The 17,034-nt window shown below is 46.5% G+C and overlaps 4 protein-coding genes across 4 annotated transcripts; 1 reads left to right on the top strand and 3 right to left on the bottom strand.

Moving 5' to 3' along the window:
• Positions 1-403: 403 nt before the first annotated feature.
• Positions 404-2,252, bottom strand: GGS25DRAFT_478555 (uncharacterized protein). Its single transcript, XM_049259945.1, has 3 exons — positions 1,391-2,252; positions 1,213-1,332; positions 404-1,155 (listed from the first exon to the last, which is right to left on the bottom strand). The coding sequence occupies exons 1-3, from the start codon at positions 1,644-1,646 to the stop codon at positions 728-730; spliced, it is 804 nt and encodes a 267-aa protein (XP_049120666.1). The 5' UTR covers positions 1,647-2,252; the 3' UTR covers positions 404-727.
• A 7,289-nt stretch (positions 2,253-9,541) lies between these two features.
• GGS25DRAFT_150321 (WD40-repeat-containing domain protein) lies at positions 9,542-12,062 on the top strand. Its single transcript, XM_049256389.1, has 5 exons — positions 9,542-9,919; positions 10,103-10,184; positions 10,254-11,151; positions 11,209-11,676; positions 11,725-12,062. The coding sequence occupies exons 1-5, from the start codon at positions 9,799-9,801 to the stop codon at positions 11,950-11,952; spliced, it is 1,797 nt and encodes a 598-aa protein (XP_049120665.1). The 5' UTR covers positions 9,542-9,798; the 3' UTR covers positions 11,953-12,062.
• Positions 12,063-13,061: 999 nt separating this feature from the next.
• On the bottom strand, positions 13,062-14,145 carry GGS25DRAFT_478537 (uncharacterized protein). Its single transcript, XM_049259944.1, has one exon. The coding sequence runs from the start codon at positions 14,074-14,076 to the stop codon at positions 13,492-13,494; it is 585 nt and encodes a 194-aa protein (XP_049120664.1). The 5' UTR covers positions 14,077-14,145; the 3' UTR covers positions 13,062-13,491.
• A 591-nt stretch (positions 14,146-14,736) lies between these two features.
• GGS25DRAFT_150259 (uncharacterized protein) lies at positions 14,737-16,216 on the bottom strand. Its single transcript, XM_049256388.1, has 4 exons — positions 15,817-16,216; positions 15,656-15,760; positions 15,206-15,597; positions 14,737-15,103 (listed from the first exon to the last, which is right to left on the bottom strand). The coding sequence occupies exons 1-4, from the start codon at positions 15,964-15,966 to the stop codon at positions 14,746-14,748; spliced, it is 1,005 nt and encodes a 334-aa protein (XP_049120663.1). The 5' UTR covers positions 15,967-16,216; the 3' UTR covers positions 14,737-14,745.
• Positions 16,217-17,034: the final 818 nt, after the last annotated feature.

Raw genomic sequence — 17,034 nt, 5'->3', positions numbered from 1 at the left:
AAATGTCATGCCGGTATCGAACTTGATAGCTATGTGAAAAAAGGGGTTGATGAGCGCAATGCAGGTCGCATGCTGCTGATTCGCTAATGTTATGACACCACTGGAACCTCTAGCTTCCGAAGCAGCAAAAGTCTCCAGAGCCCCGGAAACTGAATAGAGTAGCGGTAACTTAATCTTCTTCGCTGCATACATAGTTGCATACATAGTATGTCCATTAACCTCTTTAGGTTGTGTAACTGACGCAGAGATGCTGCAAATCGGCTCATCGCCCTCGATCTGATAAGGCGAAGATGACAAGCGCCCCATTTTTCATTCCCTTTTTTTCATAATTCTTTTCGTATTCGTATTCAGCTAGTGGATCCGCACGTGTGGAGGCCGTTGGCATTTCCCAGATACTTATGTGGTCATAGCTTTGTTTTTTATCATATTCTTATCTAACCAATCACACCCAAGAAATCCCAAGAAACGGGGAAAGATTCAAATTCCATCATGATCATCATTGATCGGTAGATATTGAAATCTACAACTCACAGAGTGAGTCTACAGTTGGCAAGCACCAGGTCAGGTTATGCCTCTTTAAACAAACCTTAGTAGACCCGGGTAGGCAGGTACCGATTGGCTTATGGATTTACAAGGTCAAAATATCGCTTATCCAAGTATTTACTAATATATTCAAGGCATATGTGCGTATATATACCGAAGTCTCTACCTGGGCTCCCGGAAAATCTCAATGCTCCGGCTCATCTGGTCCCCTCGGGACCGTGTGGTCGATCGCCCATTGCCGAATGCTATCAAAATTCCGGCATGTATGCGGTGTGCTGTAGTTGGGCCACGGGTCTCCATCGTTTAACGGGTAATGAAAGCTGAAGACGCCGATATCACCTTGGCACATGACGAATTGCCGCAATGCATCGATACAGTGGTCGAGATGTCCCTGTAGATCTTCGGCTGCCGCAGACGTGTCGCCTCCCAGAGGTGAATAGTAATCTTTATAGATATTTTGTCGCAGAAGATTCAAGCAATGCAACTGATGGAAAACCTCGACAGCTACCCGATAGCCTGGCTTTCCGTCTCTCGGGTCGGTAATGGCAAGAGAAGTGTCAGGATCCAAGCCTAGTTTTATCATTTCCTCGCGAGAAATCATCGTATCACCGACTAGTATCAGATTAGTGCTGTTGTACATATATCCAAACACAGAGTTGCTAAACATACTGGCAGAAATCTCGTCCCACGCTGCATCCACGTCGTCACCGTTACCAACAAATGGGCCTTCGGTAAAAGGAGGCAGGTCGAAGTGCTGCGTCTCGTATTTGACCGCGCTGGCAGCGGGTGCTATAGATAAGATTAGTCTCTCTCCCCCGGCAGTAAAGAACAACTCCATCACACGTACACCATGCCGAGTATTTCCTCGTATAGTCTATGTCTGAGATTTTTGACGTTTTCGAGCAAAAGGATAGCGCAAAAAATGTTAGAGAGAGCGATAGGAGGACGGCGTGGCATAACCAAATCCAATGGGGGCTCAGTTTTCGAAGGCATTCTGGTAAATGTCTCTTGGCTGTGTTTCCCGTCCACTTCTCTTCTGTTCCTTCTTCCTTGGCGAGAAAAGGCTCCTCGTCGAGAGGGACTGTACGATACGACTTCGCCATTGTTCAATTGTTGAATTGCTGAAATGAAATGATATTAGTAGAATAAAAGGCACACCTGGTGCAAGAAACGAACGAAATGCAACAATCACACCCAACTAGAGACAAATCGACAACTAGAAGGGAAAGAAAAGAAACGAGAAAGGCAAAGCAAGAGAAAAGAGAACATGACTTCTCAGCTCTACTATAGGTCAGGGGGGCATCGTCAAAATGCAAGTCGCTAAGAGTTACTCGCGAAGTGGAATCCCTGGGAATGATCCATGATGTGCGTGGAAGATCTCCGCTAATTGGCAATCCGATAAAGAATCCATGGAACCCATCACGAATGTTACAGCATCGGTGTCTCAGAATGCTTCGAATTGTATCATGCTAGCGCCCAACGCCCAAACAGAAGGGGATTCTCATAGGCGCGTTACTATTCCCAGACACTAACGAGTGAGAGATTGGCCATATCTTGTTCTTTTTCAGGGCACATGAAACACATTGAACTGCATACCTTGGCAAAACTTCAACGCATCGAAGATTCTTCCAAGTATGTAAGTTGTAACTAGTTGTTATATATGGCCTACCAAAGATGAGGTTAATTACGATATTGCACTTTGATTCCACCTCTAAAATTAAGGAAATTGAGAAAATAATTAGAATTGCATAGTAGGGGCCATGCATTAATAGCCTACGAAAGTACCCAGTAGGTGCCTAACCTACACTGGCCATACAGTGGCCCTACATTCATGATAGTACTCTATTTGTACCACAGCGGGCTTGTTTCAGCTTGGACTCGAAACATCCAGTCCATGTTCTGGAATACCTAAATTATGTAAGGACAGGGGGGTCACATAAGGCTAGAGAGAACATTTAAACATAAGGTTGAGAACAACATTGAAGATGTTGTTCGTCCTTATTACCTTCCAGACTCTAAGGCTTAGAGTATCTTGGGCAAGTACTGTCGATGATATACATCAACCCTGTTAGATCTGCGGCTCTTCGCTAGAAGTCGATGATCAATCAATCGGATTCTTGGCAGGGCAGTGACTTCTTGCCAGAACCGTTTCGACGATCTACACCCAGTAGTTACTACTTACACTATTAACTACATCACCATCACGACATATACAACACATGCATACCCTAGGGACATAGATATATGCCTAACCTACATATATTATTAATACTGTATTTGTCCTTTCGGTTGACGTCATTAGAAGACAAGTTATCCAGTCTATATAGCACTAATATTGCTTCGACCTCTTGAACATAAGCCAGCGATAACCGACTGTTGGTTGTCTAGGTAAACAGTGAAGGTCCGTTCCATCATCGGGCCATCGTACCATAAGCATTCCCCCCACTGCCCATCATGGTTTGATATAAACGTACGATGAGAGGTCGAGTTCTTAACGTATGTGTCGCTCGACTTCCTATGTTTCTCAACACTTGTTCAAGGAACAAGGTCTTAGGGGGGCCCATTTTACCTTCCAGCAATCCCAAGATTGATGACTACAATAGTCGAGAGATAAAGAAAACAAGAAAAGACGGAGCTTGTTTGCTTACCAATACAGCCTCGGTAAGACGATGCAGGACACCAAGAACTATGAATTTCCCGGTCCTACGCGGCTCTTTCCAGATACGTCGAGTGAGGCAACTAAAGTGCCCAAAGTCTCCAGGGGGTCGGAGATGCTAAGACAACATTAATTCAGCAGCAATTAGCAGTCATCGAGCCCGATGCCTAACTGTCTTGTATTGCCACCCGCTACGCCGTCGAGTTCCCACTGGATGCTCATATCGAAAATATCCATGGATGCGTTCATGAACAGAACAAATTCTCCCTCCAACCTTCAAGTGGCCCTATATAAGCCAGTGCGAATAAGCCGACAATGCACTTTTGGGAAAACATAGAGCGGTGGCCTGAGACTTGACGAGCAAAGGGTGGACGACTCAAAACTTGCCTTGATATCGAGCACTGGCCTCGAATCGAAGCTCCGAAGACATGTCACAGAGCCAATAGCCTAAGCTCCTCGGTATTTGGTAGAACCTACAAGATTCGGTAAGCAGCAGGGTTGTATGGCTTGTGTCGTTATAATAGCCAGTCGCTTCACCCATAGGTATGTTTTAAGCTGGCTATTGCGTGTTAACACGTCACATGCTTGCTAAGCGACGATGAACCGTACTAAATCGCTACGATATAGTAACTTGCCCCAGCTCAAATAGCATGCTCTTCCACAACTTGGATACTAACTTAATCGGGTTGTGTTTATTACCTTGGTAGAGACATGTTCTTAGTCCGAGGATTTGAAATTTGGAGCTTCGCCCGCAAGTCCAGCGGCCTTCAATCACCGTTCATCTTTCGGAAGCTCCGAGAGTCTAGCATGCCGGAGGAAGGTGGGACCGATATTTCCGAGACGGCGGCGCGGTTCGCCTAAGGGACTCACTCTTGGCAAAACACCACGAAATCTATACTGAGTGTGGTTTATATTTTCAACGGCTAGCCTCTAGGATACCATGTTCGCAAATTAGACCTAACCGTGAGACGCTAAGAACGATAATCCGGGGTTTAAGGATCAACATGGAGTCAGCTTCCCACTCTATTGGTTTATACCCAGGTTTCATATTCATGTGGCGGCTGAGTCAGATATTAACTTTTCATACCTACATATGTAGGCATATGTAGGTGTTTATCCCCGGGTTGCACACCTACCTATGGTGTGGTGTGTAGGATAAGGTCTAACCCTTTGAATATTAGGTTGGTATGCCACCAAAAACTGCTGACTGTTGCAGGCAGCACATCGGACCGGACGGCGGCAAGTAGCGCTACGTGGTGAAGTTAGGAGTTAACGGTTGGTTCTTCAATGAATCAGTATGTCCAGCACTTACTATCACAGTTTCCACGGGCAGGTTCTGATATCTATCCTGTAGCATTCATAGGCGACAGCTAAGAAGATAAGTGTCTAGGTACTGATGTGCTAGCGTTATATATGTAGTCAGGGGCCGCACTACTTTATCAGATGTATGTAGTATATTACCCTAGGTAAGTTAAGTTGGATGCTGCAGGAATCAGATATGTAATGGGATGACATACATGTACATATATATATACATGGTACATTACTTGCAGCAATACATATGTATGCGCTGATGGTTGCAGTCATCGGCAATATACCTTCTCAAGGATCTACTCGCATGAGGGGAAATGGTCGAGAAAGCGGGTTGCACTGGCCGCTGGTGCGGTCGGAAAAAGCAAAGTCGCAGTGTACAATACATACCTAAGAAAGCAAACGATAGATCCGGAGTTGAGGGGGGGGGTGTTGGACTCGGGGATAAGAAGCAACCCCAAGTGCCCCCAAGTTGGTTAGTCACCGAGTAGCTAAGATGCATTGGTAGGTAGGTAGGGAAGGTAGCTTGGCTTTCGGAGTCCCGGGGGAGTTGGTGTGGCGACTCGGCTAAGGCCCTCCTCCCTTTGCCCTGGAAGGTTTCTATCCGGCTGTTAGTACAAACTACGTAGGTGTAACTATAGTCTAAGTTTATATATAGGTAGGTAGAAACCCCCAAGTGCCTAGGGCGAATGGGACTACACACTCCACGCTTAACGCGCCTTACGCTATGCTGGTTACTACAGTAGGTAGTAGACGATGGACAAACCAAGATGCGGTAGCCGTTCCTGCCAGACTACCTAGGTACGAGGCCGTGTATTTTATCTTTCTTCTAGGCGTTTGGTTTGCGAAGTAAGTGCCTACTGGCGATCGATACGTTCATGTTACCTGTGTCTGCATAGCAGCTGTCGTCTAGGGCAGATAGTGTAGAGGCCTATACGTACCTAGGCACAATACAATACAATACAGGCCTACATAGTAAGGTACATATGCCAGTTGCCTTGACTAACCTGTCACACCGAGAATTTATTTTTATGACGTGCCGTGTTCTTGTGTTGTATTCGTACCTCTTATCTTATATACTAAGTATCTTATATACTAAGCCGCTTGTCTTGGTTAGGGTGAGATAGATTTGGGGTGTAGATCCTGCCCACATACATATATGCTGTCCACACCACACTATGTAGGTACCTGGGTAGGTATGATATATGTAGCTCTAAGTTGTTCGTTTGGCCTTTGGCATAGATGTGGTACCTACTATGTAAGCAGGCAGGCGTGTTAGTGCTTCCCCGCCGAATACATCCCCAGTAGCCCTTGAAGAGTACGTAGGTATGTACATATGTAGGTATATGTAGCCTAGGCTCATTATATTCATATTCGTACTTATAAATAGTGACAGGTGAGACTTGCATTGTGGCCATCTAAGGATTATGTACATGTATGTAGCGAATAGAATAGGTATGTTGCAACTTGTGCGTATTCTACATACGTTGAACCCATATCTAATTGTATAACTTCGATGATGGATATATACTAGGTTAGGTACTAGTACATAACTACATCCATACGGCAAAGGTAGAGGAAAAATGACAAATTACACAAATATTGGTTTCCTACTAGGCATAACATTGAGCTTATATATACCAAGTTCTTATTTATAATATAACAATATATATCGCTCACCAATAACCGGCCCAGGTGGAATGACCTTCTAGATCGGAGCGTTTGACCTTGTCTCCACCTTAAACCCTGCTTAAGCCCTGTAAACACCCACTTAGTTAGATTACCCATACAAATTGTGTGTTGATCATATCTTAAAGTATGAGTATCCTAGGTAATTACATATACGGCGTAGTACTGTACCTATTATTGCTATCGGGCCCTAAAACCTTAAATCTAGAGCCTTCTCGGGCCGTAAAACGCCGGTTATTTGGATTGCACGTGATCACCCTTAAGGCCAACATACAATCGCTTAAATAAAGTCTTAATTATTTAATATCCAACCTAAACGTTTAAAACATATAGCTACAATGATGCAACCGGTATCAATTAAAAGAGAATTTAATTGTCCATTAAATGATATAAGTTAAATATGAATGCGATACTTGGTTGCAAAGTTATTTAGGTATATATATCGGGAGATATCATGTGACAGCTTATCATGTGACACCCCTAGGCGATCGTGTGCAGGCTCTTAGGTGGCTTCAAGGGTGATCACGTGCGCCCGCCCGCCCGCCCAGCTAGCTTATTTACCTGAATAACTTTACAACCAGATATCTCACCAACTCGAGACCGGTATCAATCGATTCGTTATTCAATGCGCTTTCAATTGATACCGGTTGCACTTATATAGCTATATATTTGAATAACCTATATAAGATAAAAGAATTAATATACGTAATACAGTGTATATAACCATTCATAATTCATATTTTAAGATATGATCGCCATACAATTTGTTTGGGTAATGTAACTAAGTGGGTTTTTACAAGGTTTAAGATGGAGACAAGGTCAAACGCTCCGATCTAGAAGGTCATTCCACCTGGGCCGCCAATAACTATCCCTATTCGTTCTTCCTTGCAAGACACGTTTTCTATCCGTATAGGCGAGATTCTCAAAATTTGCCGAATCATGGCCCCCTGGTTTTATTAGGAGGCGAGTTAGCGAAGAGCCTTGTTTTTGGATGCTGGTTGGTGTGGAGTCTGGGCAAGTTCATTCTCCAGGCCTCAGAGCTATTATTGGAGATGGATACGCTTTCTTTAAAGCCACACCCTGCCGTAGACTAGGAGTTATCGTCCTCGATATCTCCGGGTATCCGAGCGAGGCTTAACGTGTTGTAGTTAGCGCCCGCCAAGTATTTATGCCACCATTACCTACCGTTGCAAAGAAGTTCTGCCTACATGTAGTTATGTAACTCAACATTGAAGTTAATGTACATGTATGAAAAACATTGAAGGAAAAAAAGAAGCTTATATATTATGAACTACCTCTTCACTTAACCCTCCAGGTACGAATATAAGCTCTTCTTTAAATCTCAACTATATTACTCTTACTAACAGCCAAGCCAGAGAGGTACTAAGGTTTCGATGTTATTTGTTACCTACTCCGTACTTACAGGCACTTAAATCATAATCCAACCATCAGATCCATGTAACTAAAGTTAACAGCCTGCCTTAAAATTGAGGAGCTTACCTTTCCTACAAAGTGTGACTAGTACTATATAGGCACTATAACTGTAGAAAGATTCTACGTTGTAATGTACCTAGTAACGGCAAAAAGGCCAAAAAGGCACAGTGGCAGCAGAGTGGTATCGCCGCAAGGCACTAGGCTAGGTACTTGGCACTAACTAAAGAAGGTCAAAAGGTGGGGGAACGCGGGCGTGTACAAATGGTCACCCTATACTGCAGCCGGGAATGCGCTACCACCATAGTTAGTTGAGGAAGGTAAGCCGACTGTTGGCTCACCGACCCCTTTCCACAATTTCATACTTTCAGACACCACACATGGTCAACGGTATGTACATATGTAGGTACATACCTAGTAATATCCATGGATGTAATAGATGTATACATACATACCTATGTACCTATCCTCATCCGAGCTGATATGTATGTATGTAGTTAGAACTGTTAGATAAGGCTCAATTAACTATTCTCTTACATAGCGTACTATTAATACCGTTGACATTATGTGCTCTATGTAGGTCATTCCCCTGTCAGGAAGGCGCTAAAATCATGTCGGGTGTGTACCCAGATAGCCAAGTAAGAAAACTTCAATGTTGCTCTCTGCAAAAATCAACGGAGGCACTCTGGTGGCAAGGTTCCAAATTACTTATGCAGACACGTTGCCAAAGCACAAATGGGAGGCGTTGAAACGATGCAACGCATCAGGAAGGAAACAAAAGAGGAACATTAGAAAAAAAGACCAAAAAAAAAAACAAATGTCTCCGTACACTTGCATTACATGGCAAGCCTTGGCTAACATACCCGCACATCATGTCGCCCAATGTCATGTACCGATGTTCCCTGTGTACCTAACCCATTGCGCTTACCAAATTTGGTCAAGTGGGGGCCATCTTGCTGTAGCGTGCGCGCCCCATATCCTCCGTGAAATCGCGATTCCCACAAACTTCCAAAACTGTCAGTGTGCGTGCTCATGTAGCGGATACTTAATCGGCGTGTACCTAAAGCCGTTGCTTCCTCTTCAACCTCTTCTTGCTTGCCAATGGAACTCCCCGTATCCCCACCCAAATGCAGGCAGCCTTGACCCGGTATCCCGCTAAAAACTTAAGCTGTACCAGATAAGGTAATAGTATATTATTGTTTAGAGGTCAAAAGAAGGAAACGAAACGAAAACTATAAAATGAAACCTGCATACATATGTATGTGCATGTGTATGTATGCTGTATGTATGCTGTATGTATGTACTAGGTAACCTTATCTAATAGTACATATTATGTATATGCTACATTTGATTATGAGGCAGTTGCAACTTGCAGGTTTGTATTCGTATTCAAAGTACCTAGGTAGATAGTACATACTTATAGTACCGTTACACTGAAGTGGATTCTGTACATTGGTCCGTCCATCTTAACGACCCCTGTCAACCTCACAATGCGTGCATTGCATACTAAGGATCCGTCGCCCGAACATTAAACCCACCTGGGCACTTAGTTACCCACTAGCCATCATACATAGTAGGTACTTCCACGCAACATGTCATGGTTCTAATCCAGCTCGTGCCTAGCCCCCCCCAAGCCCTGGTCAAACAAATCTGAGTATTACCGACCTTGATCTCCTCTTCTCTCTGCCATCCCTTCTTTTTCGATTTTTTTTTTTCTTCGATCGCTTTTTTAAACTCCTCAACACCACACCACACTTATTTGGTAAGCCTCAATCACGTCGCCAAAACAACTTATCCACATCCACATCTTCGGTATTAAGTGAATAACGGCAAGCCACGGTTGCGCCTCTACCGCAACTCCATTAATCTTTAACGACCTTTCATATTTGCAAGCACGATTATGCCCACTGTCGTCTAACAAGGCCCTCGCCAAGTCCCGTGTTCGCCCGTGACGCTCGTGCAATTGGGTCGCGAGGGTGGGAGTATTTTTTCGCGTACGAAGCTGCATAAGGGTCAAAAGAAATCCAACCATCAAAAAAGAATTGCAAATCCGACGTAATCACGGTCATTTACCTTCGTCGAGCAAAATCGCATTGTCTTAACACTACTCAATTTCAAAAACGCCGTCTCGCCATAACTTGTTCGCGCGTCCATATAATTATTCCACGATGTCTATGTACCCGCATCGCGCTCTGCCGCAAAATGCGGCGCGTCTTAACGAGCTTCTCGACCAGATCCGAACTGAGTTTGATAACCAAGTTCGCATGAATGAAGGATACGAACAGCAAAGTGAGTAGAGAGAGACACTTGAACTTATAAAAAATTCAAAAAATGAGAAATAAAAAAAGAAGAATGTTAGAGCGCAGTCGAGCTTACTCGCTGCGGCTCATTAAATTTCTAGCTAAACGAAGCAAATACGCACCGGATTTGTGTTCATACATACGCAAAATCATAATGCTAACAGTCTCGTAGTTCAACAGCAAGTCAACGAAGCCCAGTTGATTCGCGAAAAGGTTTATCAATTAGAGCAGCAGCATATCAACATTAAGTCAAAGTAAGAATCCTCGAAACTTAGGCGTTGATGTCAAAGCTGAATTGGCAATTTATTAACTCTATTCTATAGGTACGAAGAGGAGATGGTGATACTTCGTCGCCAGCTTGAGGCCGCGCGTGGGGGTGCCCCTCAGCCTAGTATACCTGGTCCGCCCCAACATGGTGGTCCTTCTGCAGGCCCACCGCCCTCGATTGGTATGGGTAACAACCTATTTAGCGGTATAATGACCGGCCAGGGAGGTCAAGGTGGTGGTCTTCCCCCGCAGCCTCCCCCTCAAGAGCAAGCTCCCCCGGGGCCTCAACAGCATCAGATGCCGCAGCCGCCTCCGGGACTCCAAGGCCCTCCACCACCACCTCCACCCCCGTCTCAGCAGCCTCCTTTTCAGCCAGCTTACCAAGGACCGGCCCCCAATGGGTTCCCTGGGCCGGCCCCTCAGAGCACGGCTTCCCCCGGACCGGGCAAGCGTGGTATCGGTAGGCCTCCGGCTGGAGGGCCCGCCACTCCCCAAATCAATACTCCGATGCCCTATCCCGGGCCTGGGGCCTCACCTCAGGTAGCAAATCATCCCACCCCGGACCATAGAGCTATGCCGCCTCACCCTGGCCCAATGGTAAACAACGCTCTAGGCGACTTGGATGTTGAACGTCTTCCCGCGCATGTCAAAAAGACGCGAGACGACTGGTTCGTAATTTTCAACCAGCACGTCCCGCGTATGCTCGACGTTGACTTAGTCCACACGCTCAACCACGAGAGCGTCGTTTGCTGTGTCCGATTCAGCCACGATGGAAAATACGTCGCGACGGGTTGCAATAGATCGGCTCAGATTTACGATGTGGCTACTGGAGAGAAGGTGTGCGTGTTGCAGGATGAGAATGTGGATATCACTGGAGACCTATATATCCGAAGTGTGTGTTTCAGTCCCGACGGCAAATATCTAGCCACCGGCGCCGAGGATAAGCTCATTCGCGTAAGCTCTCCGTACTAATATTTCCCTTTGGGATGCACACGTTACTAATTTAAATAGGTATGGGACATTCAAACCCGGACTATCCGCAACACGTTTGCCGGCCACGAGCAGGATATATATTCCCTGGACTTTGCCCGGGATGGGCGAACGATTGCCTCTGGTAGTGGCGATAGGACCGTGCGACTTTGGGACATCGAACAAGGCACAAATATGCTAACCCTCTCTATTGAAGACGGCGTTACCACTGTTGCCATCTCTCCCGACACCAAGTACGTGGCCGCTGGCTCGCTCGACAAGAGCGTTCGGGTCTGGGATATTCATCAGGGGTATCTTCTTGAGCGTCTTGAGGGCCCCGAGGGCCATAAAGATAGTGTTTACTCGGTAGCATTCTCTCCCAACGGGAAAGATCTCGTGAGTGGCAGCTTAGACAAGACTATCAAGATGTGGGAGTTATCCACTCCCAGAGGTGTGCAGAATCCTGGCCCCAAGGGCGGTCGATGTGTGAAGACGTTCGAAGGTCACAGGGTAAGCCCCATGCCATTCTCCCCTGTTGTGCTATGCTAACTTTTGCAGGACTTCGTGCTCAGCGTTGCCCTTACTCCCGATGCCAACTGGGTTATGTCGGGCTCCAAGGATCGTGGAGTTCAATTTTGGGATCCCCGAACTGGATTTACCCAGCTCATGTTACAAGGACACAAGAACTCGGTTATCTCCGTGGCACCCAGCCCAACCGGTGGCTTCTTTGCGACTGGCTCTGGCGACATGAGAGCACGTATCTGGTCGTATCGATCAATATCTTAAGGGCGAGGGTCCTTGCACGAATGCCTTCACCTTACTTGAAACGAGCTCAACTCACTCCGTGCGATACTCAGCTTCGGCCATGTCGGATGGCAAAACCATGAATATAAACAAGGCTCAGCGGAAAGTGCAGAGGATGGCACAAGAAATTAGTTAGCTTTTGACCTCGTGGAGACCTCGGTGCGTTCAGTCTAAGGTAGATGCGTACTATTCATCTCCGTAGATGCACATGAAGGTGTGGATATATTGGTTTTACTTGGAGAATCAAGGGGGTAAAAATCTCGTAGCGGTGTTCCATTGGCTGGCTGGCTTTAGAAGACAAGTCTTAATCAGTAACGAAAAAGAAACTACTCTCTATAGTGTCGAACAAATGCGTGGTGTATGTCTACCTAGTCTTTGCTCCTTACCTACCTAGCTTTCTATGCCGGTAGATAGTCAGCGGAGTAAAAGAAGCTGCATTGTGAAATTGAGGTTCTAAATCTAAACTGTTTCTCATCTCTCAAAGCTCCCTTGTATGGGTGGTGCACGAAGTTTGCGTAAATCAATCGTAGGGGTGAGCTCCGTATAGGTAGGTACCTATCTATGTACTTGTTGTTCTCCAAAGGGGTTCAGGAATACTACCTAAGATACCCCAGGTAGCTAGCTATATGTAGGTTTACCTCCCAAGGCGCACCGTACCGTACCGTACCGTCCTTCGTACCATCAAAAGAGGTCCTTGAACAGGTCGTCGAATTCATCGCCTCCTGTGCCTTTTCCCTTCTTTTTCTTTTGCTTTTTCCTTTTCTGCTTCTCTTCCCCTTTCGTCTTTTCCGTCTCTTTCCTCTCCCCTTTTGTCCTCCCCTTCTCCATCTCCACCCCCTTCCCTTTCCTCCCCTGCTTCATTACCGGTCTTGACGATGACGACACACCATCACCATCAGCATCATCAGCATCATCAGAATCATTGTCTCTGGCGGTGGCGGTGGCGGTAGTGGTGGCGGTGGCGGAAACTTCTTCTTCCTCCTTTGGGTTCTCCTTGCTTCTTCGCTTTTTGGCGGGTGGGGTTGAGGTGGAACGAAGAAGAAGAGGAGCGGGTTGGGGTTGGGAAGGGGAAGTGGAAGTGGAAGTGGAAGGGGAAGGGGAGGGCTGGAGGAGGAGCTTGGCTACCTCGGCTCGGGAGATCGGGGCGCCGCCTCTGCTGCTGCTGCTGCTGCTGCTGCTGTTGTGGTTGTTGTGGTTATTACTTATACCACTCCTTTGACCGGATGTGTCGAGGGCGGGGTTGGGGTTGGGGTTTTGGGCTGCGGGTGGTTGTTTGGTGGTGGTGGTGGTGGTGTTGCTGTGCTCTGTGGAGGGGAGAGCGGCATCTGCTTTTAGGCTGCTGTCTGATGGAAGGGAGGCGGTGGTGGTGTTGGGGCCTATTAGCTGTTCACAGCTTGTGTTTACCAGTGCTAGTGCGCCGAGGAGCACGAGGCCCAGGGCCGCGAATTGGTTGTCTGCGGTTAGTTGCGAGAAGGCACTGTTGCCGGGAGGGGTGTTTGTTAGCGGTTGGGTTCGATTTATTCATTTTGTTTCGTGGTGGTTCGTTCGTTCGTTCATCGTTTTGACGAGGGTTGGGTTGAGAGGGGGGGGTAGGAGAAGGGGAGGGGGTGGTAGGTAGGTAGATGAGATAGGATGATTAAAAAAAAGGAGACAGAAGAAGACATAGCCAAAAGAGAGAGAGATCGTAGAAAACGAGATATAGACAATGTAGAGACATACATACAGGTAACACTTCGGAACAAGCACATCCCGCAACCACCTCACGTGACCCCGGACCTGCTTCTCCTCGGCGCCGTCCTTGTTTCCACCACCACCACCACCACCACCACCTCCATCACGCTTCCGCTTCTTCCCCCCAGCAGCCACAGCCTTCTTCCTAACCAGCGCCGACGCGACCGCCAGCTCGTCAACAAGCACCTCCACGTGCCGCCGCAGCATGCCGAACGCGCCCCACCACGCCGCGCGCCGGTGCTGGTTCCGGTTGCGGTGGTTGAAGCCCCCGAGGACCGGCCGCAGCGGCTGCAGCTTGGCTAGCGCTGCTTCGTAGTCGTAGTCGTCATTGCTGTAGGAGGTTTCGGGGTTGGCGACGCTGGGTGGTGGTGCCATTACATTGGATGGATCGTTTGGATGGCTATGTAGGTAGGTAGGTAGGTGGATTACCTAAGTCGTAGTAACTATAACTAACTTTTTTTTTTCTTTTTTTGGTGAGTTAGTTTAACTAACTACATAGCTTTATTTGCGCCGAGGTTTAACCGAATATGACTTGTCGCCTATTCGTACCTACTACCTACATGTAGGTAAGCTACAAACCTAGGTAACCTAGTTGATTGAGAGTGTTAAAACAATGCTATGTATTGCTATTATATGTTCTTCCATGCCAATTAGGTAAGAATATTAATACATGAAACCTTGATACTCGATAGTTTTTGAACTTTGATGGTTAGCCTTACGTTAGCGCTGTAGCATCTCAATACTCACCATCCTCTAGCTAGTAACTACTAACTAGCTACAGAAAAGGGGTTGGTAGTAGGTAGAAGCATGACTTTAGCGCAGGTGCCTTGATTTAGGGGACCGCCAGATCCACCCACCTCGCGGCTGAAATTTGTTTGTAAAGAAAAAAAAAACTTTTTTTCACTAAGTATCGAGAAATTTCTATTCAGGACGGCTGACGACAAAGTTGAGTGATATTTGTTCATTTATTCATTCATGTGTTTCCCGCCTATCTACTAGGTCGGTAGGTAAGTATGTAGAAAGGTAGCTAGCTACCTACAACATCTACCTAAAATCCGACGCATTCCTAATATGCTTGCGAATCGGCTCAGGTGATTTGATATTATAATCCCCCATCCTAAAATATTGTATATTTTCGCTCTGCGCCCTGCGGCGGATTTCAACAACGTCTGATCTCCGCCACGAATATATAGAACGCCGCTGGTGTGATGGCGTCCCTACCCGTGTCCCTCCAAAGAAGGCTCTCACAAGCGGACGCAGGGTGGCGATCGAGGCCGCGATTAGGCCCAGCCCGTTCTCGGCAGCAGACCAAATCACCAGGTCTGTGAATTCGTACATGAAGTCACCGCTCAGGGTCAATTTTCGAACGTACGGGATGCGGACAATAGTTGCTGTCGATGCTCTTTTTTTCATTAGCGGTTTTGCCGTCAAGTGTTCAGGGGTAAAGTAGAAGACAGTAGATGGGAACGACCGGGTAGAGGGAGAAGAGAAATGTTAGCCATACAGAGACCCAAGTGCCAGGGTAAAAGAAATCATTATCTTGGTTCTTTTCGTCAACTCCAGATCCCTCACCAGCGCGATAGGTAATAAACCTAATACCCAGTCCGAAATACAAGTGATCGCGGCGGCCGTATATGTCGCGCCTTCGATAAGCTCATTACTCCAGCACTTCCCAGTCATGTCTCCTGTAAACCGATGCCAGAAGTAAGGTATAGGCTGGCATTGGAACACGGTCATGAAGGCGTAGAAGATCAGATATACGAAACACACAAGAAGCACCATGTATATGACTGATCGTTGCCATGCTTTCGAGCATATGCGCAAGAGGAAGATGCCGACAGTAAATTTGAGGAACAGACATGTGACAATATATGTCAACTCTCCCGCCCATCTCAACTATGATCAGTAATTAGCTTCAAAGCATCGAGACGGTTTAGGATGTCGGAAGCATTACCCGGAGAACCTTGGTGATATTTTCAATAGGGACATCTTCCATATGTTTGCCGGCCCCGTTTGACACATTTACCATAGAGATAGCACAGTATAATGCAAAGAATACCTGCTTTGATTAGCCCCAATTGTATTTGAAGAGTGTCGGGAGGAGCTTTAGTCTACCATCGTCGCAACAGCTAACCAATCCTCTATCTTAAATATCTTCAGCATACACGCTCTGACATAACATCTGAGAGCCACCGTGATGGCTGATAGTCCGAGAAACACTGTGATGGTGCCAACCAGCTCGGGTCCGCGATTGTCTTCCGCCATGGCATAGGATAGGAGTAGTTGAAACAGCGATATATACTCGGCGAAAGCCAGGAGGAATCGAGAAGAAAATTACTTAGACAGCCCGAAGGGCAATCTCGAGACGATTAAGATCACATTGATCGGGCCTAAGAGAATATAGAGGGAGGGGAAGCAGTGAGTATTATACTACTCCCTTGTCTTGTTTGGGCACAAGGCCAAGACGACGGGCTACCATCTTGATGGCGATATCACGGCCGGAAAAGGACAGGGAATAGCATAGAAGACAGAAAGCAGGGGGTCATGAGCTAGCGAACAAACTGCCTCCATGATCCATTCTAGAAGGGAAGTTTTGAGAGATTCAGACTCCAGAGTAGATCGTTGACTACGCCATTTATGAAAAAGGAAGTAAGCCCGCTGGGGTAACCATGTCTTCGCAGGTCCTGCTAACACCGGCTTCCTCAATGCCGTTGAACTTGAAGTATGGTAGTCAAGCTAGTTAACATCATAGTTGACGACTACCGATTAAAGTTCTCGATGGGCGAATTTCGGCCAGCAAGCGAAGTTCACCAGCGGAGTAGACACTAGGGTTTGTGGGTAGAGAAGCCTGTTCAGTCGCTGGGAATGGTAAGAAAGTATAAGACCTGTAGATAGACCTGTAGATAGATCTGTAGATAGATCTGTGCATGGTATTGTATATCGTGATCTACCTACCCCAACTGGGAAGGCTACGGTTGCATGATCCGGGGCGATCACATGTCGAGCTGCGTCGGCATTGTGACTCGGTGTAGAATACAGCTGCTAGGGTGGTGAGGCGGAGTTAGAGTAGTTCGGCGACCAGAGTGAGAATAGGCAACTCATTGGAGCTAGAAGCTGCACACGCGTTTATGCATAGTGCATAGTAGCTACCTAATCGATAAGACAGTAACCCTAAGTAGTCGTACCGAGGATAGGGCCGAAAGGGAGCTGTGCCCAGTACCGGGTAGGTAGGTAGTAGTTAATACTAGTTATAGTAGTTATAGTAGTTACCGCATATTGCTTAACGCGGGGTCGAAGAGAGGATGAATAAAAGATAGATATGTAGATCCCTTT

The sequence above is a fragment of the Hypoxylon fragiforme genome (genome assembly GCF_022984875.1).
Source record: "Hypoxylon fragiforme strain CBS 206.31 chromosome Unknown GGS25scaffold_2, whole genome shotgun sequence".
In the NCBI taxonomy this organism is placed as follows: Eukaryota; Fungi; Ascomycota; class Sordariomycetes; order Xylariales; family Hypoxylaceae; genus Hypoxylon; species Hypoxylon fragiforme.
Note: the sequence above shows the minus strand (reverse complement) of the source record. Positions and strands in the feature narration are given on the sequence as shown.